General features: G+C 42.5%; 1 protein-coding gene across 4 annotated transcripts; it reads right to left on the bottom strand.

Moving 5' to 3' along the window:
- Positions 1-6008: 6008 nt before the first annotated feature.
- On the bottom strand, positions 6009-26323 carry LOC308648942 (MHC class I polypeptide-related sequence B-like). 4 transcript variants are annotated; one of them, XM_081294157.1, is made up of 7 exons: positions 26188-26323; positions 25166-25348; positions 10116-10376; positions 9597-9905; positions 8908-9186; positions 8665-8793; positions 6009-6615 (listed from the first exon to the last, which is right to left on the bottom strand). In XM_081294157.1, the coding sequence occupies exons 2-7, from the start codon at positions 25209-25211 to the stop codon at positions 6497-6499; spliced, it is 1143 nt and encodes a 380-aa protein (XP_081150283.1). In that variant the 5' UTR covers positions 25212-25348; positions 26188-26323; the 3' UTR covers positions 6009-6496. The 4 variants fall into 4 exon arrangements, with proteins under 4 accessions (XP_081150283.1, XP_081150284.1, XP_081150282.1 ...); XM_081294158.1 differs by having other exon boundaries at positions 25166-25332; positions 26188-26317; XM_081294156.1 differs by having other exon boundaries at positions 25166-25377; positions 26188-26311.
- Positions 26324-26758: the final 435 nt, after the last annotated feature.

Genomic DNA, 26758 nt, shown 5'->3' with positions numbered 1-26758 from the left:
ATTCATTGCTTGGAGTTCATTCCTTAAAAAAAGACAAAAACAACAAATAAATGATCTCATACTTCATCTCAAAATCCTAGAAAAAGAAGAGCAAAATAACAGCAAAAGAAGTAGAAGGCAAGAAATAATTAAAATCAGAGCTGAAATTAATGAAATTGAAACAAAAGAAACAATTGAAAAAATTGACAAAACCAAAAGTTGGTTCTTTGAAAAAATAAATAAAATTGACAGACCCTTAGCCATGCTAACGAAGAGAAGAAGAGAGAGAACCCAAATTACTAGCATACGGGATGAAAAAGGCAATATCACAACAGACACTTCAGAAATACAGAAGATAATCAGAAATTACTTTGAATCCTTATACTCTAATAAAATAGAAGATAGTGAAGGCATCGATAAATTTCTTAAGTCATATGATCTGCCCAGATTGAGTCAGGAAGATATAGACAACCTAAACAGACCAATAACAATAGAGGAAATAGAAGAAACCATCAAAAGACTACCAACTAAGAAAAGCCCAGGACCGGATGGGTATACAGCAGAATTTTACAAAACCTTTAAAGAGGAACTAACACCAATACTTTTCAAGTTATTTCAGGAAATAGAAAAAGAGGGAGAACTTCCAAATACATTCTACAAGGCCAACATCACCCTGATTCCTAAACCAGACAAAGACACTTCAAAGAAAGAAAACTACAGACCAATATCTCTAATGAACCTAGATGCAAAAATCCTCAATAAAATTCTGGCGAATCGGATTCAAAAACATATCAAAAAAATTATACACCATGATCAAGTAGGATTCATCCCTGGGATGCAAGGCTGGTTCAATATACGGAAATCAATAAATGTTATTCACCACATCAATAGACTTAAAAATAAGAACCATATGATCATCTCGATAGATGCAGAAAAGGCATTCGACAAAGTACAGCATCCCTTTATGTTCAAAACTCTAGAAAAATTAGGGATAACAGGATCATTCCTCAACATTGTTAAAGCAATCTATGATAAGCCACAGGCCAGCATCATCCTGAATGGAGAAAAATTGAAGGCATTCCCTCTAAGATCTGGTACAAGACAGGAATGCCCTCTCTCACCACTTCTGTTCAACATAGTCCTCGAAACACTGGCCAGAGCAATTAGACAGACAAAAGAAATTAAAGGCATAAAAATAGGAAAAGAAGAACTTAAATTATCACTATTTGCAGACGATATGATTCTATACCTAACAGACCCAAAAGGGTCTACAAAGAAACTATTAGAGTTAATGAATGAATTCAGCAAAGTGGCGGGATATAAAATCAACACGCATAAATCAAATGCATTCCTGTATATCAGCGACAAATCCTCTGAAACAGAAATGAGGACAACTACTCCATTCACAATATCCCCCAAAAAAATAAAATACCTGGGAATCAATCTAACAAAAGAGGTGAAAGACCTATACAATGAAAACTACAGAACCCTAAAAAGAGACATAGAAGAAGACCTCAGAAGATGGAAAAATATACCCTGCTCATGGATAGGCAGAACTAACATCATCAAAATGGCGATATTACCAAATGTTCTCTATAAGTTCAATGCTATCCCAATCAAAATCCCAACGGAATTTCTTGTAGAAATAGATAAAACAATCAGGAAATTCATATGGAATAATAAAAGACCCAGAATAGCAAAAACAATGCTAAGCAGGAAGTGTGAATCAGGCGGTATAGCGATACCAGACTTCAAACTATACTACAGAGCAATAGTAACAAAAACAGCATGGTACCGGTACCAAAACAGGCAAGTGGACCAATGGTACAGAATAGAAGACACAGTAACCAATCCGCAAAACTACAACTATCTTATATTTGATAAAGGGGCTAAAAGCATGCAATGGAGGAAGGATAGCATCTTCAACAAATGGTGCTGGGAAAACTGGAAATCCATTTGCATCAAAATGAAACTGAATCCCTTTCTCTCGCCATGCACAAAAGTTAACTCAAAATGGATCAAGGAGCTCGATATTAAATCAGAGACACGGCGTCTGATAGAAGAAAAAGTCGGCTATGATCTACATACTGTGGGGTCAGGCCCCAAATTCCTCAATAGGACACCCATAGCGCAAGAGTTAACAACCAGAATCAACAAATGGGACTTACTCAAACTAAGAAGTTTTCTCTCAACAAAAGAAACAATAAGAGAGATAAACAGGGAGCCTACATCCTGGGAACAAATCTTTACCCCACACACTTCAGATAGAGCCCTAATATCCAGAGTATACAAAGAACTCAAAAAATTAGATAATAAGATAACAAATAACCCAATCAACAAATGGGCCAAGGACCTGAACAGACACTTCTCAGAGGAGGACATACAATCAATCAACAAGTACATGAAAAAATGCTCAACATCGCTAGCAGTCAGAGAAATGCAAATCAAAACCACCCTAAGATACCATCTCACTCCAGTAAGATTGGCAGCCATTAAGAAATCCAACAACAACAAGTGCTGGCGAGGATGCGGGGAAATGGGTACACTTGTTCATTGTTGGTGGGACTGCAAAATGGTGCAGCCAATTTGGAAAGCAGTATGGAGATTTCTTGGAAAGTTGGGAATGGAACCACCATTTGACCCAGCTATTCCCCTCCTCGGTCTATTCCCTAAAGACCTAACAAGAGCATGCTACAGGGACACTGCTATATCGATGTTCATAGCAGCACAATTCACGATAGCAAGATTGTGGAACCAACCTAGAAGCCCTTCAATAGATGAATGGATTAAAAAAATGTGGCATTTATACACAATGGAGTATTACTCTGCAATAAGAAATGACAAAATCATAGAATTTGGAGGGAAATGGATGGCATTAGAGCAGATTATGCTAAGTGAAGCTAGCCAATCCTTAAAAAACAAATGTCAAATGTCTTCTTTGATATAAGGGGAGTAACCAAGGACAGGGTAGAGACGAAGAGCTGGAGAAGAAGAATAACATTAAACAGGGGTGATAGGCGGGAGGGAAAGTGAGAGTTAAGGGAAATTGCATGGAACTGGAAGGTGAGCCTCAGGGTTATACACAATTACATATAAGAGGAAAGGAGAAGTAGGAGAAAAATTATATAAGTGGAAGAAACGATTTATAGTAGAGGGGATGGAGAGAGAGTAGGGGAGGGGAGGGGAGGGGAGGGGTGAGGGGACAGTGGAGAATGGGATAGACAGCAGAATACATCAGTCACTAGAAAGGCAATTTGTAAATCAATGGAAATGTAACTGATGTGACACAGCAATCTGTATACGGGGTAAAAATGGGAGTTCATAACCCACTTGAATCAATCTGTGAAATATGGTATAATAAGAACTATGTAATGTTTTGAACAACCAACAATAAAATAATTAAAAAAAAAATTTGTCCTTTACCCATCAATCTCTAATGTTATCAGTATTATATATCAACACTCTAGAGCCAGGAAATATCTTAGTCTGCTGTGTAGATATCTCAGATATCACTATATTACATATAGTGCCAGTTTGTATCTCTCTCTCTCTCTCTGATACACACTGTAGTCTCATAATATCTTCATGTGTATTGTTTGGTTTGTGTCTTTCTACTCACAAATCTATTTGTCTATCTCTGTATCAACACTCTACTCTCGGCTTATGATAACTGCAATGTAAGTCTTGATATCTACTAAGAGAATACAGTCCCTTATTCTTCTTGTTTAAAGGTGTCTTGGCTATTATTCATGTATATTTCTATATAAGGCTTAGAATCCCCTAACCAAGTGCCATACAATGCCTAGTGGATATTTGATTGAGGTTGATTAGAATTCTTGAAACATTTTTGGAAATTAATGCCATTGAAATATTGAATCACAAGCCAGAATCTTGGCAATTGTCTTCAATTAGTTAACTGTCTGTTCTAATTACTGAATAACTTTGTTAAAATACCCCATTTGCTATTTGGAGGAAAAATTGTAGATTTCATTCTAGAAGTGTATAAAATGTATTCTTACTATGTCAATGATTTCTTGTTAAATTTATACTCTGTTCACTTCTGGAATATAAAACATTGAAATAGATATATTAATCTAGCAACCATAGGAAACTATGTTATTAATTCCAAGAATTTGTAATAATTTGAGACTTTATGAATTCAACATATTATTTTTGCAAATTATGAGAGTTCAATATCTCTGTTCAAAACCTTCTATATTTATTTATTTTCTCCCTTGAAAACATTGAGGAGGTTCTCAATTATAATGCTTAACAAGAGTGCTGGGGGCTGCAGTTGTGGCTTAGTGGTGGAGCGCTTGCCCAGCACGTGTAAGGCCCTGGGTTCGATTCTTGGCACCACATATAAATAGATAGATAGATAGATAGATAGATAGATAGATAAAAATAAAGATCTTGATAACTTAAAAAAGTTAAAAGAAAAAAATTTTAAAATAAGAGTGGTGGGAAATAACACCTTAATGTACTTTTTGTTATTCAGATTCTCTGGATCACATATGTTAAAATACAACTGTAACCCATAGAAGAATTGGCTGATAGAATCTTAAAGGATAGCCTTTTGGGCCCATCCCAACACAAGGGATCCCTGTTGCCCCCTATGTCCCTTTTGCACCCTTTAACTGTAGCCTTTGCCCTCCAACCCTGAGAGGCTCCCAGGCACTGGCCCAGCCAGCAGACACCACCAGCACAAAAGCTCAGTGCGCTTAACTTCTTATTCTAGATTTCTGCCTTCTGGTTCCAGGCCTAGTACACTTTCAGTGCTTTCTTAGCCCATCTACCCCTTTAGCCATATTTTTCAGGTAGGTGCTTTTGCCCTCAGATTTTCAGTTGTATTCTGTGGGAGGGATGGCCCAAATTAATTGGCAGCTGGAAACCAAAGTACAGAGTACAATTTTATATCTTACCATCACCTATCAAGGAAGAAAACCATAAGCACCAATAATGGCCATTTAAGCAAGTATAACTTAGATATAATAAAAACAAAAAGTTCCATAGCATCTCTATATGCCATAATAAAAATGTATATCAATAAATGATGACTTGAAAATTGCACATTTAACATGTGACTATGATCCTGATTAGCAAACATGAGAGTAAAGGGAATAGATCTGAATATTAAATTGAAAAACACATGCACAGTAAGTGGTTGGAAATTGGAATAGTTGAGTGGCAGTATGAAGAGGGCTTGTGCTAAGGGTGCAGGAGCTGCAGAGGTGGCCTATGTTACACAGGGGTATGAACACTGTGTGGGCAGTAGGTGTCTCTGACATTCTGGAGAGACCCTTGCATCTTGGAGTTAGAACACCAGAATAACACACTTGCTAAAAAGGAAGGAAGTAATCTGATCACAGCAGGGCTCACTGCCTCAGTCACTGTACAATGTAAACCACACAAGAGAGCTCAGGATATGTGCATGCTGTTCACATTAGGCTATAAAAGAGGAAAAGGTCTTCCTTGGAGGCTGTAGTCGAATTTTTGTGTCCTTGCCATCTTCAAATTCTTGCTGAGCAATTTCTGAGAAAGGAAAGTTCAAGATGCCCTGTGGGACTTCCTCCCAGCTCACCTCATCTCTGCCAGGCTACAGAGCAGCTGTGCTTAAAGGTTGTGAAACATTGGCACCAATGCCCCAGATGTTGTAAAGAACACTGGAAAATTACACAGACCTTGAAGTCAGCACGCTCATGCAGCATCTGCAAAATGCCACAGACTCTGGCTCTCATCATTGTATATGTTAGATGAATACAGGTAAGTTAAATAGTGGAACTTAGGGTTTCTTGAGGCAAAGGTGTGAATCAAACACAGGCCTCACATGTGCTAGGCAAGTTCTCTACTACTAAGATCTATCACTAGCCTAATAGTGGCATTTTAATCCAGATATTTCAAGGAAATCAAACAAGATTTTATGACATTAGTACACCAATACAGAGGCATAGCAACAAGTGAAGCATTCTCAGTGCTCAGATAGTGAGATCATTACTGGACTTGGATACCCAGAGATAAATTCACAGGAATCAGAGGGGTTTTATTTTTATTGTGATAATGGCAAAGTCTTTGGAAAATAATATTTTGCAATATATCATGGTAATAATAAATTTATTAATCATAAAAACTCTGATAACTCTTGTTTTCATGTCAGTCACAAATTAGAGTTGGTTTACTCTATTCCCTGCTCTGTATTCTCTTTGCTTTGAGTAAACACCTCAGCTGGTCACAGTTCTTCACCTACTGGGTGACAAACTTGCCCCAGTCCTGTAAGTTATTACCACCTATTTGGCACTATAATGACTTAGTCAAAAGGCCCTTCCACCAGCTTACCAAGTTAACTGCTTCAGCATGGTACAGAGTGCTTTTAGGGAAGGCAAATCCATTTATGGACCACCTATCTATATTCCACTAAGAAGAAAAGACCTTACATACATTCCCCAGTCCCAAGTCAATCAACGTGTTTCCACATCATTGAGAAGGAGGGAAAGTGCTGCTCAGAGCAGGGCCACACAGGCTAAGCTCCCTGAGATGCCTTAGGAGCTCTCAGCAGAGGCTGACACCCCAGCTGTGTGGATCCAGTGTGGTCACTTGGTGGTCTTTGCAGCCCATCCAGGATTTGCAGACTCACTTGCTCTGGGGAAGAAGGAGAACCAGTCAGTGTTCAATTGGTGGCAGAACATTGCTCTTTATTCCCTTACACCTCTCTCTCCTCAGTTTCTCAAAAACCAGACTTGGCCATTCTCTGAGGGAAGTAAATATCCTGACTTTTTTTTCTCTCTCATCCCATTTTCCTGCCTTATCAGGCTCCTCTGTGTGTCTATCGGCAACATCACCAGTCTTTGTTTCCACCATGGAAGAGAGTGAAAGGGCTTCAGGATTCAGAGTCTAGATCTGGAAGTGAAGCCCAGTGCCCCCTCCTCCATAGACAGTAGGAACCTCCCAGAGAGGGCAGCTCCTGGTTCTGCCAGGCTGAACAGGGGCTCACTCACACAGAGCCCTTCTTCCCTTTAGTTCCCAAACCTCCTCCCATGGACAGGCAGGTGGTCACCCAACAGGGCTTCCCCACTTGCAGCTCAGCATCCCTCCCTCCCAGCTGTGAGCCAGCAGCTCTTAACTAGACAGTCCACCAGGAATCCCAGGGACACCAGAAGGCCCAGCCTGGAAAAGTATGCCTGCCACATGATCTGCTGCTCCCCTGCCTACAACAGCCCATGCAGAGGAGACTCAGAATCACTTGCCCAGGCTCTCAATCTGCACTTTTGCTTCCTCCTACCTGCACGGTCTACCCACCCACCCCTGAGAACCCAGCTCTTCCCCGTGGGTTCCTTTTTCCTAAGGCTGCCCTGAACTCCCTATGTCCATTCCTGGCATGAAATCCTGCAGGCCACAACCCTCCCAGCCCATAGGGGTCTTCTCCCCAAAGCAGATTAAAGGCCTTCCTGAGATTCTGCAGTATGGACTGCCAGCCCACACTCTGCATCCTTAAATGGCCATGGTCACAATCCAGGTCTCCCACAGGGGGCACTCCTGTAGAGGGATCTCCAAGGGTGACATTTAGTGCACATCATCACATGGGCACTGGAGAACTGCCTTTCACACCATACAGCTGAAACTTGGAATGTCCTTACTGAGATTCAACATTTAAAGGAGAAATTTGCAGAAATAAGCAACAGGACTTTCCCACTCTTCCCAGGTACTGCCCTAGTGACATTCCCCATTTCTGACCAGAGGAAAGTAGAACTAACATTCCCCTGCTGCACCTGTCAGAGAGGCCACAGGTGGGAGCAGCAGATGGCACATAGCTGCCTACCCTACTAGAGGAGTCACCTGCATGGGCCTCTGCTCTGGGGCAGTCTGCCCTATCTGTGGTGACCAACACTCCTAGGGGCTGCACTGGAAAATGGTAGATATAGGAAAAAACTGTAACTATAACTGCCCCAGAATGGGCTGGTCCCTCTCCCCAGATGGTCAAGGACATCAGCTATTCTACTGTCCATGTCATCTTCAAGGCCACTCTAGGAGGAAGACCTGTGTGGTGGTAATAGAATAGAGACTGGGAGGCTCAGTGACCCTGAAGACACACTCAGGAGACAGCTTCTGAGGAAGGACTAGAGAAACTACCCACAGAGCAGAGGTGGGGTCGGGATGCAGAGCTATGGCCTGCTCTATGTGGCCTCCAGGGACTGCACTGGTGGGGTGCTGGCCCTATGGGTCTTTGATTATGTCAGCTGGAGAGACTGGGGGAGAGCAAGGCAGACAGGAAGGGACCAGAGGCATTACCTCTGTGGAATCCTCTTCAGTTTCTAAGCATCCAAAGATCACAACTCGTTGACTCTGTGTCCCCTTCAGGCCATGATAATCTAGTCCACACCAATCAGCCCACCATTCCCAACCCAAACCCCTGGTCAAGCCAGCAAAGTGTGAGAGAAAGAGACATGGACAGAGCAGGAGCCACAGCTACAGCAAGAAGAGGCCACAGCAGGACATTCAAGGATGTTACTGCCTGGCTTTTGGCAGGACTGAAGATTCTAACTGGAGACATGGCTCCCAACTCCCACAAATACACAGCCTTCCAACCCCTGTTCCTGGTCACGTCCATGGCTCTCTGTGCAGGAGAAGGCATGAGGGGCCCTACATCCCAGGCAGGCCTTCACATCTACAGCCAATGACCACTTTTCTCACCTGAAGCCTCTGCAGCTGATGGCGTCTTGCTCTTCTTGCAGCAATAGACACAAACAGGAATCATAACCGTCATAATCAGAAGAACAGCAACAGATAGGAAGATGGGCCATTCCTTCCAAAGTCCAACACCTGAAAACAGGATTGTTCCACTCTAGGTACCAGAACTTCAAGGCTTCTCCCTTCTCACCACCCTGGTCACTGACCAACGTGGTTGGGAACCCCTGCTGGGAACCCCAAGCTTACCACAGGACACAGGGACAGTGGTGTTCTTTCCAATGTGTACCACATGGCAGCTGAACCTCTGCTCCTGTCCTTGGGGAATCCTGGTGGACAGCCAGGTCTGGTAGGTCCTATTCCCATAGGGAAAAACATCCACAGAGTCCTGGGTGTCCTGACTCAGGAGTTCCCCATCTTGAAGCCAAGTCACAGAGATATTCTGGGGATAGAAGCCACAAGCCCAACATGTCACGTTGATGGTGTCCTCAGAGGTTTCACCACAGGTCACATTCACTGTTGGTGACACTGGAGAAGAAAGGGCAGAGCTACTCAGACATGGGACCAAACCTCATGTCCCTCTCAGGGAGGGAATAGGGCTGGTCTTCTCCAATCTCTGACTCTGGCCTAAGACCTCATTGACCCCAGACCTTATACAAGTCTGTTCTCAGCCTGGAGCCTGAGTCGTCTGACAGAAGGATGGGCTTCTGGCCTCACATTCTCACTCCACATGTTCATGTTGAGGAGAGGTTGTTACAGGGACTCTGGTATGTGAGGTCATCAGGGGTATTTTGGGGGACTCAGGGTTGTGGGGACAAGTGGGAGCTCTATGATAGCAGGCAGGCAGGCAGGTGGGGGCTCACTAGTGTCTGGCACATACACCCTCCCGACTCTATCTAGTGGTGTGACAGGACAGGCAAATCACAACACAAACTCACACAAGGTCCCCTGGGCAGAGGCTCCAGGGGAGAGGGAGGAGCCCTTCCAGGAGACATAAGTCCGAAGTTTTCCACAAAGCTCTCCCTGCACTTGGGCCCAGATGTCCTTGCTTTGAATGCCATCTGCATCCCAGGAATTCTTCACTTCCATAGCCAAGGTCTGAGCTGAGGATGGCTCCACTCTCAAGCTGCGCGTCTCTGGGTGATAGGAGAGGAAGGGCTCCCCATCATAGTAGATCATCCAGAAGCTCCTGGTGCGGTTGTCCTCTTCAATCTTGCAACCCCAAATCTCCTGAAGGGAATGAGACCCTGCCCCCACGCAACAGTCACTTCTCCATTCCCTGGCCCCTCTGCCTCCCTGCCCTCCAAGTGAAAAATTCCAGCCCACAGAGGACCTCAACTTGGCTCTCCTCAGTGTCTCCTCACTGTCAATTGCAGTGAGAAGAGACAGGTCCCTGCTCTTTGCCCCCAGCCTTCCTGGAGTAAGCTCATGTCACCCTTGCTCGCACCCACACTCACCTCCTCTCTGCTCCTGCTGGGCATTGATTTCTGCCAGGTCTGCTTTTGCTTTCTTGATGTGCTCTTTCAACTCCTGGATCTCTGTGTTCCACCTCTCAGTTCCCAAGGGTTTTTCTGCCCATGGCCCTTGGGGTTTGGGGCTTTCTTTAGAGTCACTATCATAGTGAAGGAAGAGTTGATGGTCCCAATAACCATCAGCAGAAGATTGCACTGATCCACCTTGGGACCTCACTGTGAGGTTATAGTGAAGACTGTGGGTCCCTGTGGAAGAGGAAGCAACAGATGACACCTCTGCCTGGAAACAAGTGCTCACCAATGCTCACCACAAAGGCTCTGCTGTCCTGAGCACCTGAGGAGGCAGCAAACACACACAGACAAAGGGACAGAAGAAAGGTTCCCAATACAACACAGATAGGAAAGTAAAGATGAAGGAGAGGGGAAGTGAGGGATGGAGAAAGGGGAAATGCAGAGGGGCAGGCATATAAGCCAGGGGAACAGGTTGCCTAAGTGTATAGGAGAGAGTTCAAGAGGAGAGGCTGGCCTGCAGGGGCAGGAGGAACAGAGGTCCAGATGTGCACAGCAGGGAAGGCCCAGGAAGGGTGGAGGGAGGGTGGACCCATGGTCACACATGTGCAGGGGATAGGGCAGGGGCGCGGGGGGCTGAAATAGGGGTGCTGCCTCTCTGCAGACTTCTCATGGATAAGGTGGGACAGGCAGGTTGGGGAAGTGTAAGGGAGAGTTGTGGCCCCAAAAGTATTGAGCAGGGTTGTACCATAAAGGGATGTAAAGCAGTTGGTGGGTCCAAATAAAAGATCAACATCTGGAGGCCCTAGGTAGGGGAGGTAAATGGTCCTATTGGCATCTCCTGGGAAAAGGCAGCTGGCAGTGTTTTCAAAGATCTGATGTATCTTTTCAATAGATGATGCTGGAAAAATTGGATTTCCACTCACAAACAATGAAGTTGGACCCTTTACTTATTCACAGATAGAAATTAACTCTGGACTAGAAATTAACTCTCAATGAGAGAGTGCTTGCCTAGCTTGTCCAAGTGCCTGGGTTCAATATGCAGATTGTATACACACACACACACACACACACACACACATAAACTCAAAATGCAAACTATAAAACTTAGAAGAAAACACATTGGCAGCTACATATAGTGATATATGCCTGTAATCCCAGCTACTCAGGAAACTGAAGCAGATGAATGCAAGTTCAAGGTCAACTTGGGAAACTTAGTCAGAGACCCTATATCACAATAAAATTTTTAAAATGCCTGTCATGTAGCTCAGTGTTATATTTCTTATTAGCATGTGAGAGATTATAGGTTCAATTCATATTACTAATAATATATATGTATATATGTATATACATATGCATACATGTATGTATATATTAGATAAACATATTTGTTAGAAAATGTATTGGCAATAATCTTCAGAAAAAAGAATTACTAATTTTCAATGATATGACACCACAAGCACTTGTCAGACACTATAGAAAACAATTGATAAATTTGACCCATCAAAATAATTAACATAAAAACATCTGAACACCAAAGTATACCCACAGAAATGGTGACCTGCAGAATGGGGTAAAAATATTTGCAATACTTGAGCTGGGGTAGAAATCCTCAGCTGTAGAGCACTTGCCTAGTATGTGCAAGAGCCTGGGATTGATCCCAGTTCCAAAAACAAGCAAACAGAAAAGTATCTTGACAACTCAAAAATAATATAAAAGTTGAATCTATTCAGAATTGGGCAAAATATCTCTACAGCCAGTTCCCTGGTATATATACAAATACCTAAGAAGCACATGAACAGATACTCAACATCAGCAGTCATTAGGGAAATGAAAATAAAAGCACAATAAGACTCCATGTTGTACACATGAGGATGGCTACCATTTAGAAAAAAAGAATGTGGAATGAATAATTTCACAAATACATAGAAAATTGCAGCACAGGTGAATTGCTTACCTATGCATACAATGGTGCAGCTGCTATGAAAATAGTAAGGGGTACCTCCAAATGCTCAAAAGATACTTTCTGTATAATCCAGTTACTGTATTTCTGGGCATAAACACAACAGTAGTGAAGGCAGGTAAATGCAGAGATGTGCACACCCACATTAATAACAGCATTGTTCCAAAAAGCCAAAAGATATAAGTAACCCAAGTACCCATCAACTGAGGAACACCTCATCAAAATGTGGCTTATATGCCAAAGGAATATTACTCTGAATTAAAAAGGAAGGGCATTCTGTTAGTTGTCACACTATGGATGATCTTGAGGTTACTATACAAAGTGTATAAAGGAAGAGGGACAAGTTGCACAACCTGGGGGAGGCCCTTCACAGTGGAAGGGCTGGAGTGGAGCAGGTCACACCCCAAAAGAGCATCAGGTTAGGAAAACATAGGGGCCGGGGGTGTTACTCAGAGGTGGAGTGCATGGTTGAGGCCAGATTCAATGCCCAACACAAAGAAATGAACAAACAAATAAAAAACATCACAGGACGAAAGTGGTGATGGGAGAGGCCATAGTTGGGGAACACCAGGACCAACCAAGTACCAAAACACAGATTTGGACACATGGTTAAGGGAGCCAAAGCCCTCTAAGGTAAAGGAACTCCAAAAAGGAGGGAGAAGGGCAAAGAGCAGGAGGACCAAGAGCCTTTTTCTAATATGGATGGGAAGGGGAGGAGGGAAGGGCAAGAGAGATTAGTAGCCTGGTCAAGGAATGACTAGGGGTGGGGGTTGAACACAGCATAGAGGTGACCCTAGGAGAACCGGGGTTAGGGGGAAGACAGGGGTGCTGCTCTGGATGAAGGCAGATGAGAGTGGCTATAGATTGCAAAGGTCCCACCAGAGGGGGCTTGTGACAGGTGGAAGTTGGTGAGGGCTCCAGGCAGGTAGGCAGGGGTGGTGAGGAAAAGGTCCCACAGCAGAGAGGTGCAGAGGGACCAGGGAGAGACAAAGTCCAGCACCTGTAGGGTGGAGAGTAGAGGTATAAAAAGGGCAAGGGTTGGATAAAGAAGTGGGCAAGAGACCATCAGGAGGGAGATGCCCACACTGGGAGAAAGAGGGCATGATGCTGAGAACAGCAGGGAGGTCAAGGTGTCCTGCACTGTGCTCAGAGCCAATGACTGTCAGCACCAAGACTCCTGCTGGGGAGGGCTCAGAGCAGTGGGATGAAGAGAAGACCCAAGGACAGAAGGCTCCACCAGAAACAGGGTCATCAGGCTGGGAGTGGAGCTCAGTGGCAGAGCAGTTGCCTGGCATGCTTGAGGTCATGGGTTTAATCTCAGCACCACAGAAAAAGAAAAAGGGAAAGGAAAAAACAAATTTCATTCAACAAAGAAATGGGAAAAAATTTCCAGAATTCATGTGGAACCACAAAAGACCCTGCTGTGGTTTAGATATGAGGTGTCCCCCAAAAACTCATGTGCGAGATAATACAAGAAAGCTTAGATGTGAAATGACTTGGTTATGAGAGTCTTAACCTAACTAGTATTAATCCCAGGTAGGAGCTACAGAGTGGTAACTGTAGGAAGGTAGGTTGTAGCTAGGTAAGGTGGCTCATTGGCAGTATGCCTTTGGGGTACATATTTTGTGTAGTTGGGTGGAGCTCACTCTCTCAGCTTCCTGGTGAAATGTCCTGAGCTGCTTTCCTCCAACTCACTCCTTTGCCATGATGTCCTGCCTTACTTAGGGCCCCAAGGAATGGAGTCAGCCATCTATGGATAGTAACCTCTGAAACTGCAAGTCCCCAAGTAAATTTTTCCTCCTCTAAAATTGTTCTGGTCAGGTCTTTTGTTAACAGCAATCAAAAAGGTGACAAAAATAGACCCCCCCCCAAATCAAAACTGTATTGGTCAAAAAGGACAATGCTGGGAATATCATAAAACCAGATTTAAAAAATAGATTTTAAAACTACAATAAATAAAACATCATGGTATTGGCAAGAAAACAAACATGATGACCAATGGAAAGGAACTCAGAAATAAACCCACACGTGTAGAGTGAATGCATTCTTGACAAAGGTGCCAACTGTACAGAATATGAAATTGGTATCTCAATAAAAGCTGTTGAAAAAAACAAGCTATTCACAAACATAAGAATGGAAATGGACCTTCATATAAGCCCTTACATGAGAATCAAACTCAAAGTGCATGAAAGATTTAAATGTAAGTCCTGAAGCAGGGTATGGTAGAGCAGGCCTGAGTTCTAGTTACGTGGTAGGTCAAGGCAGGATGAGCACATGAGTTCAAGACCATCCTGAGAAAAAGAGGAAAAACGCTTACCAAAACACACACACACACACACACACACACACACACACACACACCCCAACTGAAACTACAAAGCTACCAGAAGAAAACACAGGAGCAAAGTCCCTGACATTGGTCTGCATAGAACTTTCTTGGATATGATCCTCAAAGCACAGGCAACAAAAGGAAAAATATACCAATAGAAAAGCATTCAACCAAAGTGCTTCTGCCCCCAAAAGAAAATAATTAAGAAGTGAAAAGAAACTCACACACTGGAAGAAAGTATTTGCAAATCATACATCAGATAAGGGCTACTCCCCAAAATATACAAGGAACACAAAGTTCCCCATAACAAAACAATAAGCAACCCTATTTAAAAACTGCCAAAGAAGTGAGATTCAAGATGGTGGATTAGAGGATGTCTGCATTTCCACTTTCTCTGGGACTTGGGATGCAAACAGTAGGTGTACTGCTTTTCAGAGAGTTAGGTAAAAGAGGAAATTCACTGAAATTCAATATCAGACAGCCAGAGGCTATTCAAGACTCAGAAATCCTTGTGCATTGAACAAAAAGTAAAAATACATTGGAACCAAGTTGGTTGTGGCAGTGGCACTGGCTCACCACAGAGGGGAGGAAAGACACAGAATAAAACATACTTGGCACAGAAAAACCTGTAGATCAGAAAAACAGCATGTATTTAACTGTTCCACTGGCCGCACAGTGAACAGGAGTTTGAAAAGAGTTCTCTGGCAAGCAGACAGCTGAGACAGGAACCATTCTGAGGAGGCCATGCTGCGGCTTCCTGCTTCCAGAGCCCAGGAGATCCTAACAAATATCTCTATACTGTCCAGATGAGTACCCACAGTGTGGCCTGGGTTGTACCTAGAACAATGAGTGAAACAGGCACACACAACACTGTGTGTGTCGGGTGTGTGTGTGGGGGGGGGGACTTCAAGTCAGAAATACTGCGAGAATTGCAACTCACTGTCCCATTCAGTCTGGTGGCTCACGTGACCTCCCTGAAGAGGGTTGGGAATCTGAAGGAGGGCATGAGCACACTCAGGGACTAAGCCTGGGAAGGCCATATTTGTGGGCAGCTGAGTGTGTGACACCTGTGTAGGGTTGGCTCTCCTGCCCCTTGAGTTCTTGGGAGGCTCCAGAGATCCAGACTCCCAGCAGAGATCTGCATATGCCTGGACATAAAGTGTGTTGATCTACTGTCTCCAGAGCAAATACCATCCAACCAAGTTCCAAAGGCTTCAAGCCACAGCCACCAGATCTCCCCAGTTGGAACTCTGTAGCAGGCTAGACCGTAGGAGTGCATCAATCTGGTCTGTGAGAGAAAACTCCTGTCATCAGTCCTTCCCATTCTATCACCCCTTACACTGGTAAGAAGCTGAGAGCTATTTCAACCAGCTTCAGTTTTAGACCATTCCTGTTGGCAACTTTTGAGAGCAATAGAAAAAGAGGAAGGGGTTAACAACTCCCAGAGCTTGGTCTCCATCTCTCATATAGCCCAAAAGAGGAAAATTCTTTTACTTATCATAAAATGTTGTATCCTTTTTTGGTGTTTTTATTGTGCTGAATATTTCATGAATATATATATACCTATACATATTGGTTTACATTTTTTTCTCATTTTTAGCATTTTTTAACACTACTTATTTTCCCTTGTCTTTGAGAACTAAAATGTTATTTTTTTATATTTTGGTTTTGTTTTATTTTAATTTGTTTATTTCCCTTGTTCTCTTTTTCTCCTTTCTTTTCCCATTAACAGCCAAATTCTCTTTCTCTCTCCCTTTACTTTTCTATTTTCTGGCATCCCTCTTTACAACCATCACTTGCTACATCTCTTATGTTTTCACTCTGTTTACATTTTGAACATTCTAAACTTTCCTTTACTATCCTATTTTCTTCTCTCTCTCTCTCTCTCTCTCTCTCTCTCTCTCTCTCTCTCTCTCTCTGGAATTGGAGCTTGAACTCAGGGGCACTCAACCACTGAGACACATCCTTAGTGCTTTTTGGGGGGATTTTATTTAGAGTCATGGTCTCTCAGGGTTGCTTAGAGCCTCACCATTGCTAAGCCTGGATTTGAACTCACCATCCTCCTGCCTCAGCCTCCCGAGCCACTGGAATTATAAGCCTGCACCACCACACCCATATTCTTCTTTCTTCCAAAAAGCATTTTCACCATCTCTTAGAATGCCTAATTAATATAACTCCTGCTCACATTATTCATGTTGTTGCAAGGATTAGTTCTGTGGCTGGTATTGTTGATACCCATTGTTTATTTTACTACTGGATCTAGGTCATGGCTATTTATGTTTTTGCTATTGGCAACTGCTGACCCCACTATTCCTAATTTTGTAGTAATAGTGTTGTAAATGTGCACTTTTAGTATTAGTTTTAATGCTGTGCATTATTTGTTTCAGTGGTTGAGACTTTTGTTTTCCCTTTTTCTGTGAAGTGCTGGGAATCTACATGGACACTACAGGTCACAGGGTAGACACTCTGCTGCTGAAATAAACCAGCAATGAGACTACATAACTTGCACACGCAAAAATTAACCACACAAACTTCAGCAAAACTAACCACACAAAGAATAAAAGAGAAAAAAAATACACCTAAACACCAATGCTATGTGGAAATGGCTAGGGGGGCCCTTGGGTCCCACTCCTGGACATCCACTTCTACTGCAAAAAAGAGAGAGAATGAACACAAAGGCTGTGGGTACCACTCTGCTGAGGGTTCTCAGTCGAGAGTGCTCTAGAACACTGTGGTAAGAGAAGGCTATGGCCTAAAAAGGCCCACACATAACAGCAAAAAAGAAATCTATCCTAACAGATGCATAAAACCCAACATAGGAAATCTAGAGTCATGAAAACCAAGCCAAGACAACACCTGCTAAAGTTCATAATTCACCATAAAATAACTACAGATATTCAAGTGGGTGAAATATCAGACAAAGAATTCAAAAGAATGATTACAAAAATGATGAATGAATTTCAAAACAACACAGGAAAACCACTGAATGAATTAAGAAAGTCAGTGAAGAGTATGAAAGAGAAGTTCAATAAGGAGATAGAGATATTGAAAAGGAACCAAACAGAAATCTTGGTTCACAATAAGTCAATTAAAATCTTCAGTTGAAAGTCTCTTTAATAGAGTAGGTCATGCTAAAAACAGAATCTCAAAGTTCGAAGAGAAAATGGCAGGCCTTGAACATTCAGACAATATTTCAGAGACTAAGTAAGGTGGCCAGAATATATAGGAACTTTGGGACAACGCTGAGAGACCAAATTTAAGAATCCTTGGTATTGAAGAGAGTTATAGGAGACAGGCTAATGGCATAGATAACCTCTTCAGGGAAATAATAAAAAAAATTTCCAAACAGTGAGAATGAGGGGCCATCCAATACAGGAGGTATTGTAATCCCAAACAGACAACATCAAAAAGGAACCTCTACAGAACATATAATTAAAATACTTAACATACAGAGCAAGGAAAAAATGGTAAAAGCCTTTGGGAAGAATGCCAGGTCACATTTAAAGGCAATTCAATCAAAATTACATTTGGTTTCTCAGCACAAACTCTAAAATCCAGGAGGGCTTTGAAGATGCGTTCCAAGCCCTGAAAGAAAATAACTGTCAGCCAAGATGGCTATATACAGCAAAGCTCTCCTTCAGAATCTAAGTGGAAAGGAAAACTTTTCAAAATGAGCAAAAAAAAAAAAATAGAATTTATGAGTCCTCTGCTGGTTATTTTTGAGCCAATAATTCACACAGAAGAAATAAAAAACAACTCCAGAGTTCAAAAATGGACAAGTGTCATTTGAAGTGTCCCTACACAAATGAGAAACAGGGCAAATTAAACATTAGAAATAAATCAAAATGGGGGCTGGGACTGTGGCTCAGCAGTAGTGCACTTGCGTGGCATGTGTGAGGCACTAAGTTTGATTCTCAGCACCACGTGTAAATAAATCAAATAAAGATCTATCAACAACTAAGAAATTTTTTTTAAAAAGAAAGAAATCAAAATGGCAGGAATTTATGGACACCTCTCTGTAATAACATCAAATGTAAATGATCTCACCTCTCCAATTAATTACACAGGCTGGCAGGATGGACTAAAAAACAAGACTCAACTGTATGCTGTTGTAAGAGGCTCATCCTCTAGATAAAGAGAACCACAGGCTGAAAGTGAAAGGATGGAAATGGACAGACCATGCAAATGAAGTCCCCCCAAATCATGAGTTTACACTCTCACACCCAACAAAGCAGACTTCAAGACAAAATTAATCACAAGAGACAAAGGTCACTTCCTAATGGTAAAGAGGTCAACAAAGATAATGGTAAAGAGAACAACCCAACAAGAAGATTTAACTATAATAAACAGTTAAAACCAGGGCTGGGGTTGTGGCTCAGTGGTAGAGCAATTGCCTAGCACATGTGAGGTACTAGGTTTGATTCTCAGCACCACATATAAATAAATGAATAAAATAAAGGTCCATCAACATCTAAAAAAATGTTTTTAAAAAAGTTAAAACCCAAAAGGTGGTGCACCTAATTATATAAAACAGTCACTACTCACATGAAAGACTCAGATAGATCCTGGTATAATAATACTGGTTGATTTTAACACACCTCTCTCATCAGTAGATGGGTCATCCAGACATACATTTAGTAAAGAGTTTTATAATGAAAAAAAATGTTATAAATCAAATAGACTTAACAGATTCTAGAGACTATTTCATCCAACTGCAGCCAAGTACATTCTTCTCAGATGCCCATGGACCTTTCCCATAAACAGACCATATATTAGGCCACAAAGCAACCCATACCAAATTTTAAAAATTGATACAATTCCTTGCATCTTATTTGATCATAATAGAATGAAATTAGAAATCAACCCCCAAAAATACCTTCAGAACCTATAAAAACATGTGGAGACTGAACAATACACTTTTGAATAATTAATGAGTAATAGAAGAAATCAAGAGAGAAACAAAAACAGTGATACAACATAGCAGAACCTTGGCAACACTATGAACTAAGACACAAGTTTATAACTGTGAGTGCCTATATTAGAAAATTAGAAGATCCCCGTTAAACAAAGGAGGCATCTCAAAATCCTTGAAAAACAAGAACAAACCAATTCCAAAACCAGTAGAAGGGAGTAAATAATTAAGATCAGAAGGGAAATTGATGAAAAAGAGAATACAGAATCAATAAAAAGGATCAATGACATGAAAAGTTGATTTGTTGAAAAGATAAAGAATATTAATAAGCCCTTACCTGAACTATCAAGAAAAAGAGAGAAGACCCAAATTAATCAAATTAGAAATGAAAAAGGAGAAATCACTACAGATATTACAGAAATCCAGAGGTTTATAAGGACAGTTTTGAAAACTTATACTCCAATACATTGGAAAACATAGAATCAATGGATACATTTCTAGACACATATGACCTGCCAAAATCCAATCAAGAAGACATAGAAAACTTATATAGACCAATAACTAGAAAGGAGATAGAAGCATTAATAAAAAGCCTTCTGTTGTTTAGATATGAGATGTCCTTCAAAGCTACAGAGGGTGCATCTTTATACTAAGGAATACTTCAAACCAAGGGGTAAAAAAACCTCTACAATGAAGAAAGAAATTGAAGACACAGAAGATGGATGAGACCTCCCATGCTCATGGATAGGAAGAATGAATATTGCTAAAATGAACATAAAACCAAAGGCAAGACACAGACTCAATGCAATCCCCATGAAAATACCAAAGACATTTTTTTCACGGAATTAGAGAAAAGTTTTATTGTGCAGTTAGAAGATTGAAAGACCCAGAACAGCCAAAGGAATTCTGAGCCCAAAAAGCAATGCTGGAGGCATTACAACACCTGACTTCAAATTGTACTACAGAGCAATAGTGACAAAAAATGCATGGTACTTAGCATAAAAACAGATACTTATACCAATGGTACACAACAGGAGACACAGAAACAAACCCACACAGATACAGTCATCTGATCCTTGAAAAAGGCGCTAAAACACACACTGGAGAAAAGACAACCCTGTAAACAAATGATGCTGAAAAACAGGCTTTGCCTATGTGGAAGATTGGGAGGTGGCATTTATCTCTCACAGTGCACAAGTCAACTCAAAATAGATCAAAGACCAAAAATGGGAATTAGACGAGAAACTATGCAACTCCTAGAAGAAAAAGGAGGTTCAACACTTCACCCAGATTCAGGTGATGACTTTCTCAACAGGACACTCAAAGCTCAGAAAATGATGCCCAGAGTTAATAAATGGGAAGGCATCAGATGAAAAAGTGTCTGTACAACAAATAAAACAATTAAGAATGTGAAGAGGACAAAATAAACTGAAATTGGCTGCTATATTTTATATAATTGTTTCTGCAAAATCCCATTTTTTGGATTCCAATGTTTGACATGGTTAATTCTTATTAATTTATTGGACTTCTTTATTGTTAATTATGCAAATAGATCATTTTTAATTTTCCACAAGTAAAATTTCACTATTAGTGGTTTGAAATGGATGATAAGCAAACCAATTTGATATAACATATGAACATTTTCCATTGTATTATAACACTATACACTTTCTTGACAGTTAAATTTTTAAAAATGTTTTATAGCATGTATTATATATGTTTATAGTATATGTAGTAAATAAAAATATTGCCAAATGTAAAAAATCAAAACTACACTGAGTTTCATTTGACTCCAGTTTGAATGGTAGCCATCATGAATACAAAAAAAAAAAAAAAAAGAAATACTGACAAATATGTGGAGAAAGAACAGCAATGTTAGTTCATTTGTAAATTAGTAAAACCACTATGGAAATCAGTATGGAAGTTCCTCAGTAAACTAGGAATGGAACCACCACCCAGCTGTACCACTCCTCTATATTTGTACTACAGAATCAAAGTCGTCATACTGTCATGCAAATTCATGTTTATAGCAGCACAAATCACAGTAGTCTCAATAGGGTACCAGCCTAGATTTCCATCACTGGATGAATGGAAAAAGAAAATATGTATATATAAATGATGAAGATTTACTTAGCCAAAGGAAGAATAAAATTTTTGCATTTTTCAGGAAAATGAATAGAATTTTGACAATATTATGTTCAGTGAATTAAATCCAACTCAGAAAGTCAAGGGTCATATGTTTTCTCTCTTTTGTAGAAGCTAGAGAAAACAAACCAAAAGAAAGCTGTGAGGGTCTCATGAAAATCAAAGGAAGCTCACTAGAGTAGAGGAAAGGAATCAGGGGAGGGAGGAGGAGATGGAAAGGGAAAATACTGGAGAATGATATTAGACAATTACATTGTTATATTGTGTACATGTATGTATATGCAAACAAACTCTACCATTAAGTACATCTATCATATCAATTTAAAAAAATAGAAAACAAAAAATGGACAAAGAGCCAGGCACTATGGTGCATGTCAGTAATCTCAGCTACTTGGGAGACTAAGGTAGGAGAATTTCTTGAGCCAAGGATTTTAATGCCAGCCTGGGAAACAGCAGCAGACCCACCTCCAAAACAAAACAAAACAAGACAAAAACAAAAGAACAATACATTAGGGAAAATACATAGGAAAAATACTAATCACTCTTAATAACAATAGCAACAACAAAAAAGTAATTAGGGCTGAGTGTGAAGCTCAGGAATAAAGGGATTGCCCAGCAGACACAAGACCCTGAGATCAATCTCCAATATATTTATCTTTAAAAGTCCCGAAAAAACAAGAAATTCTGTTATTTGTGACAATAAAGATGAACCTAGAGGACATTAAAAGAGAATAAAACAGACACAAAATGATATCACTTATATGTGGAGACTGGGGCAGACAGGAGGGGTGTTGGTTAGCACAGATAGAGAGTAGACAGAGGAGGGGAGACACTGATCAAGGAATATAAAGTTTCAATTAGAAAGGAGAAATAACTTCTATGCAGTTCTATAGCACATCAAGATGATTACAGTAAATAATAATGTAGTGTATGTTGCAAAATAGCTCAAAGAGAGGATTTTAAATAATCTGCCCACAAGGAAATGATAAATATTGGAGTGATGGATATGCTAATTACTCTGATTTGATCATTATAAAATGTGTATATGTATCAAAATTTCACATTGCATCCCATAAAAAAAAAGAAAACTTGAAAAAAAAACCCCACTCCAACTAAAAATCTTTTTTTTTTTAACAGCAAAATTCAGGCCTGGGAAGGGTGGGTGGGCAGGGGGTAGTTAGAGCAGCATTAGGTATAGCTACTCTAGGCAATGACTAACAGGGAAGGAGAAAGGATCTAGAGGGGAGGGTGAGAAGATGAGGGGCAGACACCTTAGAAGTAGATCAGAGAACTGCAGGCAGGAGGGGAGAGCAGGGAGGGGGAGGGCACCAGGACAGACAGGGTGGGGTGAGTGAGTCTTGCAGCTGAGGAGGTTGGAGAAATCCAGTGAGATCATAGGAGTTATAGGGTAAGGGGGAGTACAAGCAGGGAGAATACCCCCCCTCCCTCAGGCAGCAGGAGGCCAGGGGACCTTGAGGGTGGAGAAGAGAGAAGTCACTGGAGCAATCTCTTGGCCCAGAAGTCCTCAGTTTCTAACCTCCCTCACTTGAGTGTTTGGAGTAGTCAGTACCCACAGCGACAGGAAAGACAGTGGGAGGCTGGGATGGCCCTAGAAGCTCCTGGCAGGAAGAAAGGAAGACCCCTAACGCCAGGTACTGAAGACTCAAGTGAGAACACGCAGCTGACTCCGGAAACTGCCTCCCCCCCACACGCCCTGCAGTGGGAAGTGGTTCCAAGAAAGGCAGACCTCCAAGGGTCCTTGAATACCTCTCAAAGAGTAAAGCAGGAGGCAGACCTGGGGACTCCAAGGCATCCTAAGAACCAAGATGTTCGAAAAGGAAGCACCAGGCTCAGAGCAGAGGGAGGGAAGCGAGTTAAGGCACAGATCCACTTGCGGAAGGTGATGAGGAATGCACCCTGAAAAGCTGAGTTGAGGTTTTGTTGGAAACAGGCCGCCTCCAGCTCCGGACCCCTCCTTAACCCCCCAGAGCCCGCCAAGTGGGCTCCACACTCCTTGGAAGCCGCTGGATGCCCTGGATCTCTCAAGCATTTCCCGCTCTGAAGACCCACAGTGAGCGCACTCACCAGCGGCGGTACCCAAAGATGCACAGATGGCGGCTCCAGCCAGGAGCAGCATGACAGACTTCAGCCTCATAGTGCCCGACTTTGCCGCCCTCCCAGCTGACCTGCAGGACTAGCCTCAAAGTTCCCGGGAAAAGAGGCACGGGTGAATTACCTCACAAGGGGTGTGGCTCAATAAGCACTCACCCAATGAGGACATACCTCTGACTCTAACCAATCAGGAGCAGAGAGGGAGGAGCTATGCTTAAAGTGGAAATTCCCTGCAAGCACAAGGCCAAGCTAAACCTTTCCTAAGACTCTGGGAACTATCCACCAAGTCCCTACAGCCTCAAGGTCCAAAAAAGAGCCTGTGATTTAGGATTTCCCAGGTAACTTAGATGTGAAGGTAAGGGCAGCTAGGTGAATGCTTGAGGGTCAGATTCTGAGCAACTGCCTTGGCCCAACCTTAGAAACACTGCCACATCACTGGGAACCTAGTGGAATCCCGCCCACAGAGAAACATGGGTCTCCCCAAGTTCTTGTAACACATTACCCTATATGGTCAGCTCTAGCTTGTTCCTTCCATAGCACACTTCCTGAAGAGCCAAGCCTTGTTACTCTCCCAGTATACCGCCCTCAATCAAGTACATTCACCAATAACCAGATTACAAGAGCTATTTGTAGAATTCAGCCTCCTCTACTCCCAGAAGCCCCTTCAGCACTACATCATTCAGGCTCCAAACTCCCTAAGAGGCTTCAACCAGTCTAATCTGCTCCTTCTCCTGCCATTGACTCCAAGAACCAACCAGGTTTCCTTTCCTCTGGCCACATCCTGTAACTTCCCTAGCTATCCCACAGCAATGCATGAGCCCCATCAGACTGCTCTCCATGGGCCAATCCAACACCAACCAGACTCCCTTTGCAAGCCCACCATAAGGCATCTGCATCTCTGGGCCCATTTGACCCTCAAATCAGACAAATCTATAAGCCCACTCTACACCTCTCCAACCATTACAGACCCACCCCCTTTCCCTACTACACTTAACTGCATCACCACCCTTGGTCACTTCTAATTGGCCCTTACCTCTGCCTGTATGGCTTCCCCAGTCAGCTTCTGAAACCCTTTTACAGCTTCACAGACACTACCTTAGTCCAGACTTTCATCTACCTTCATCCAGGAATACTGCAAATGCTTCTTCCTAAATATTGAGCCTACCTCCAGTTGTCACCATAATGCCTCAAGCCAATCCTCAGCTGCTGCATCTGCTGATTTTAACACAGGATGCCTCTACTCTCCCAACAAAGCCCACAGGTGCCACAATCTGCTCTCTAGCATCACCCTCTCCCCCCATTTCCCTGGTGATATCTCCCTTAGGCTGAGGTCAAAACAGACTCCCCTGGTCTCCTTACCCTGTCTGAACAGGATGCTACTGCTAAGCAGTCTCCCTGGCAACTGCTCCTGCTTGCTTTCCAGCCATCAGACCTGACTACATCCTTAAAATAATCCCATGAAGACAGTGGTGATGGTGGTACAACCGCATGACTGTACCAAAAACCACTGAATTGCACTCTTTCAAAGTCTGACTTCTGGTACTAACAATAATAAATATGCTTACCAGACAGCTGTTTCTGCTGGAAGTTTGCCTTGTCCCCAACACACATTTCTTGGTCTTTGGAACATGGAGTCAGTTGTTCTGTACCTTGGCTGCTTAGCAGAACCACTTGGAGAGTCCTTAATATCCTTGTGCCCAGGCCACGTCCAAAACATATTCAATAGGTAAAGCTAGGTGGGAAGTAGGCTGCAGTGTATTTTAAAATTCCTTTAGTGCTGTAAATATGTAGGAAAGTCTCATAACCAGGGTTCTGGCCCATGATGGTCCTAGCTGTGCCTTGCCTTGAATCCCTCTTACCATTCATGACATCCCCCTGGACTGCAGACAACTCCAGGATCAGAAACTGTTCATTTCATCTTTGTTGCCCCTAAAATGCCTTTATAAAACTGAACTCTACCTACCCTTCCTAACTATTCCCTAAGGCCCTCCTCTATACTTTTTCTGTGGGTGGAAAGGCCATTCATGGAGATGTTTTGGCAAGCTCTTAGACTTACTTTCCTTTTTATTAACAGTCAAATTTTTTGTTTTGTTTGTTTTTAAGCACAAAAGGGGTTGAAGGATTAGGGTCCAGTCTCCTTCCTGAGAGGCTATTTTCATTAGTGAAGGTCCCCAAGGTGGTGGTGATGCAGAGTGGGAGAGGGAACACAGCTCTCCTGACAGCTGGTCCCAAACCCTTTCCTCCCTGTTGTCTACCCTCCTTCCAGGACTTCTTAGGTGTGGCAGCTCCAACAATCTGTCTTATTCTGCTTATTCCCCCAAAGACTGACTGCCTTGATAATTACATGCTAGTTTTGCTCCAGGACATTTACATGTGACTGCAAGGAGAGAGCCTCAGAGGAGGCCCTGCAGGTCTTTGGCTCAGGATTTGGGGCTGTGTAGGACCTAGGCCTGGCTGCCCCTTCCTCTCCAAGACTTTCAGGTAGTCTTTGAGCAAAGAGCTTCTGCACCTCCCCTGCCCCCATGCCCCCTTCTTCTCTGCCGTCACTAAATACCCTCCACTCTCCCCTTAGGGCCCCTGGACTCACAAGAATACTGCGGGCTTTCTCCGCGCTGACCTGCTGACCTTGAGCGCCACTGCTCAGTTTCTGAATAGAAACAGAAACCACCCAGCTCTGATTTACATAAGCCAGGAAGCACACTCTCTTGCCCTAGTTGGGCGGCGGTTTGTGGCGTGAGACTTTACTGGGATCGCTGAAGATTACAAGTCACGCCCACTTTGGCCCAAAGAAAATAAAAATTGTTGGTTGATATCAACGCAGATTGAAGGTGCTTATGGGCGCCTGGCGGGAGGCTAGCGAGCTGCATCTGCGTTTGGGGTTCTCTGGCTGCTGGGCTGTGAGAATGCAGACCCCGCGGCTGGCTGACGTCCATGCAGTGAAGTGGGATGTGCAGTGGGTCACAGTCCATCCATCATCTACCCGGATTTCGCCTTTGGGTACCGATTTTAGCTTCTCCCATCTCCTCCCTCTGGGGGCCAGCCTTTGGGTTCTAGGATCAGAAAACACTTCCTAGGGCTCCTTGCCCGCCAGGATTCAAATTCCCGCCTCAGCGTGGTACTGATTCCTCCAGATTACAGGGTGGAGGGGACCAATTCCA

The sequence above is a fragment of the Spermophilus citellus genome (genome assembly GCF_964194105.1).
Source record: "Spermophilus citellus genome assembly, chromosome: 5".
NCBI lineage: Eukaryota > Metazoa > Chordata > Mammalia > Rodentia > Sciuridae > Spermophilus > Spermophilus citellus.
Note: the sequence above shows the minus strand (reverse complement) of the source record. Positions and strands in the feature narration are given on the sequence as shown.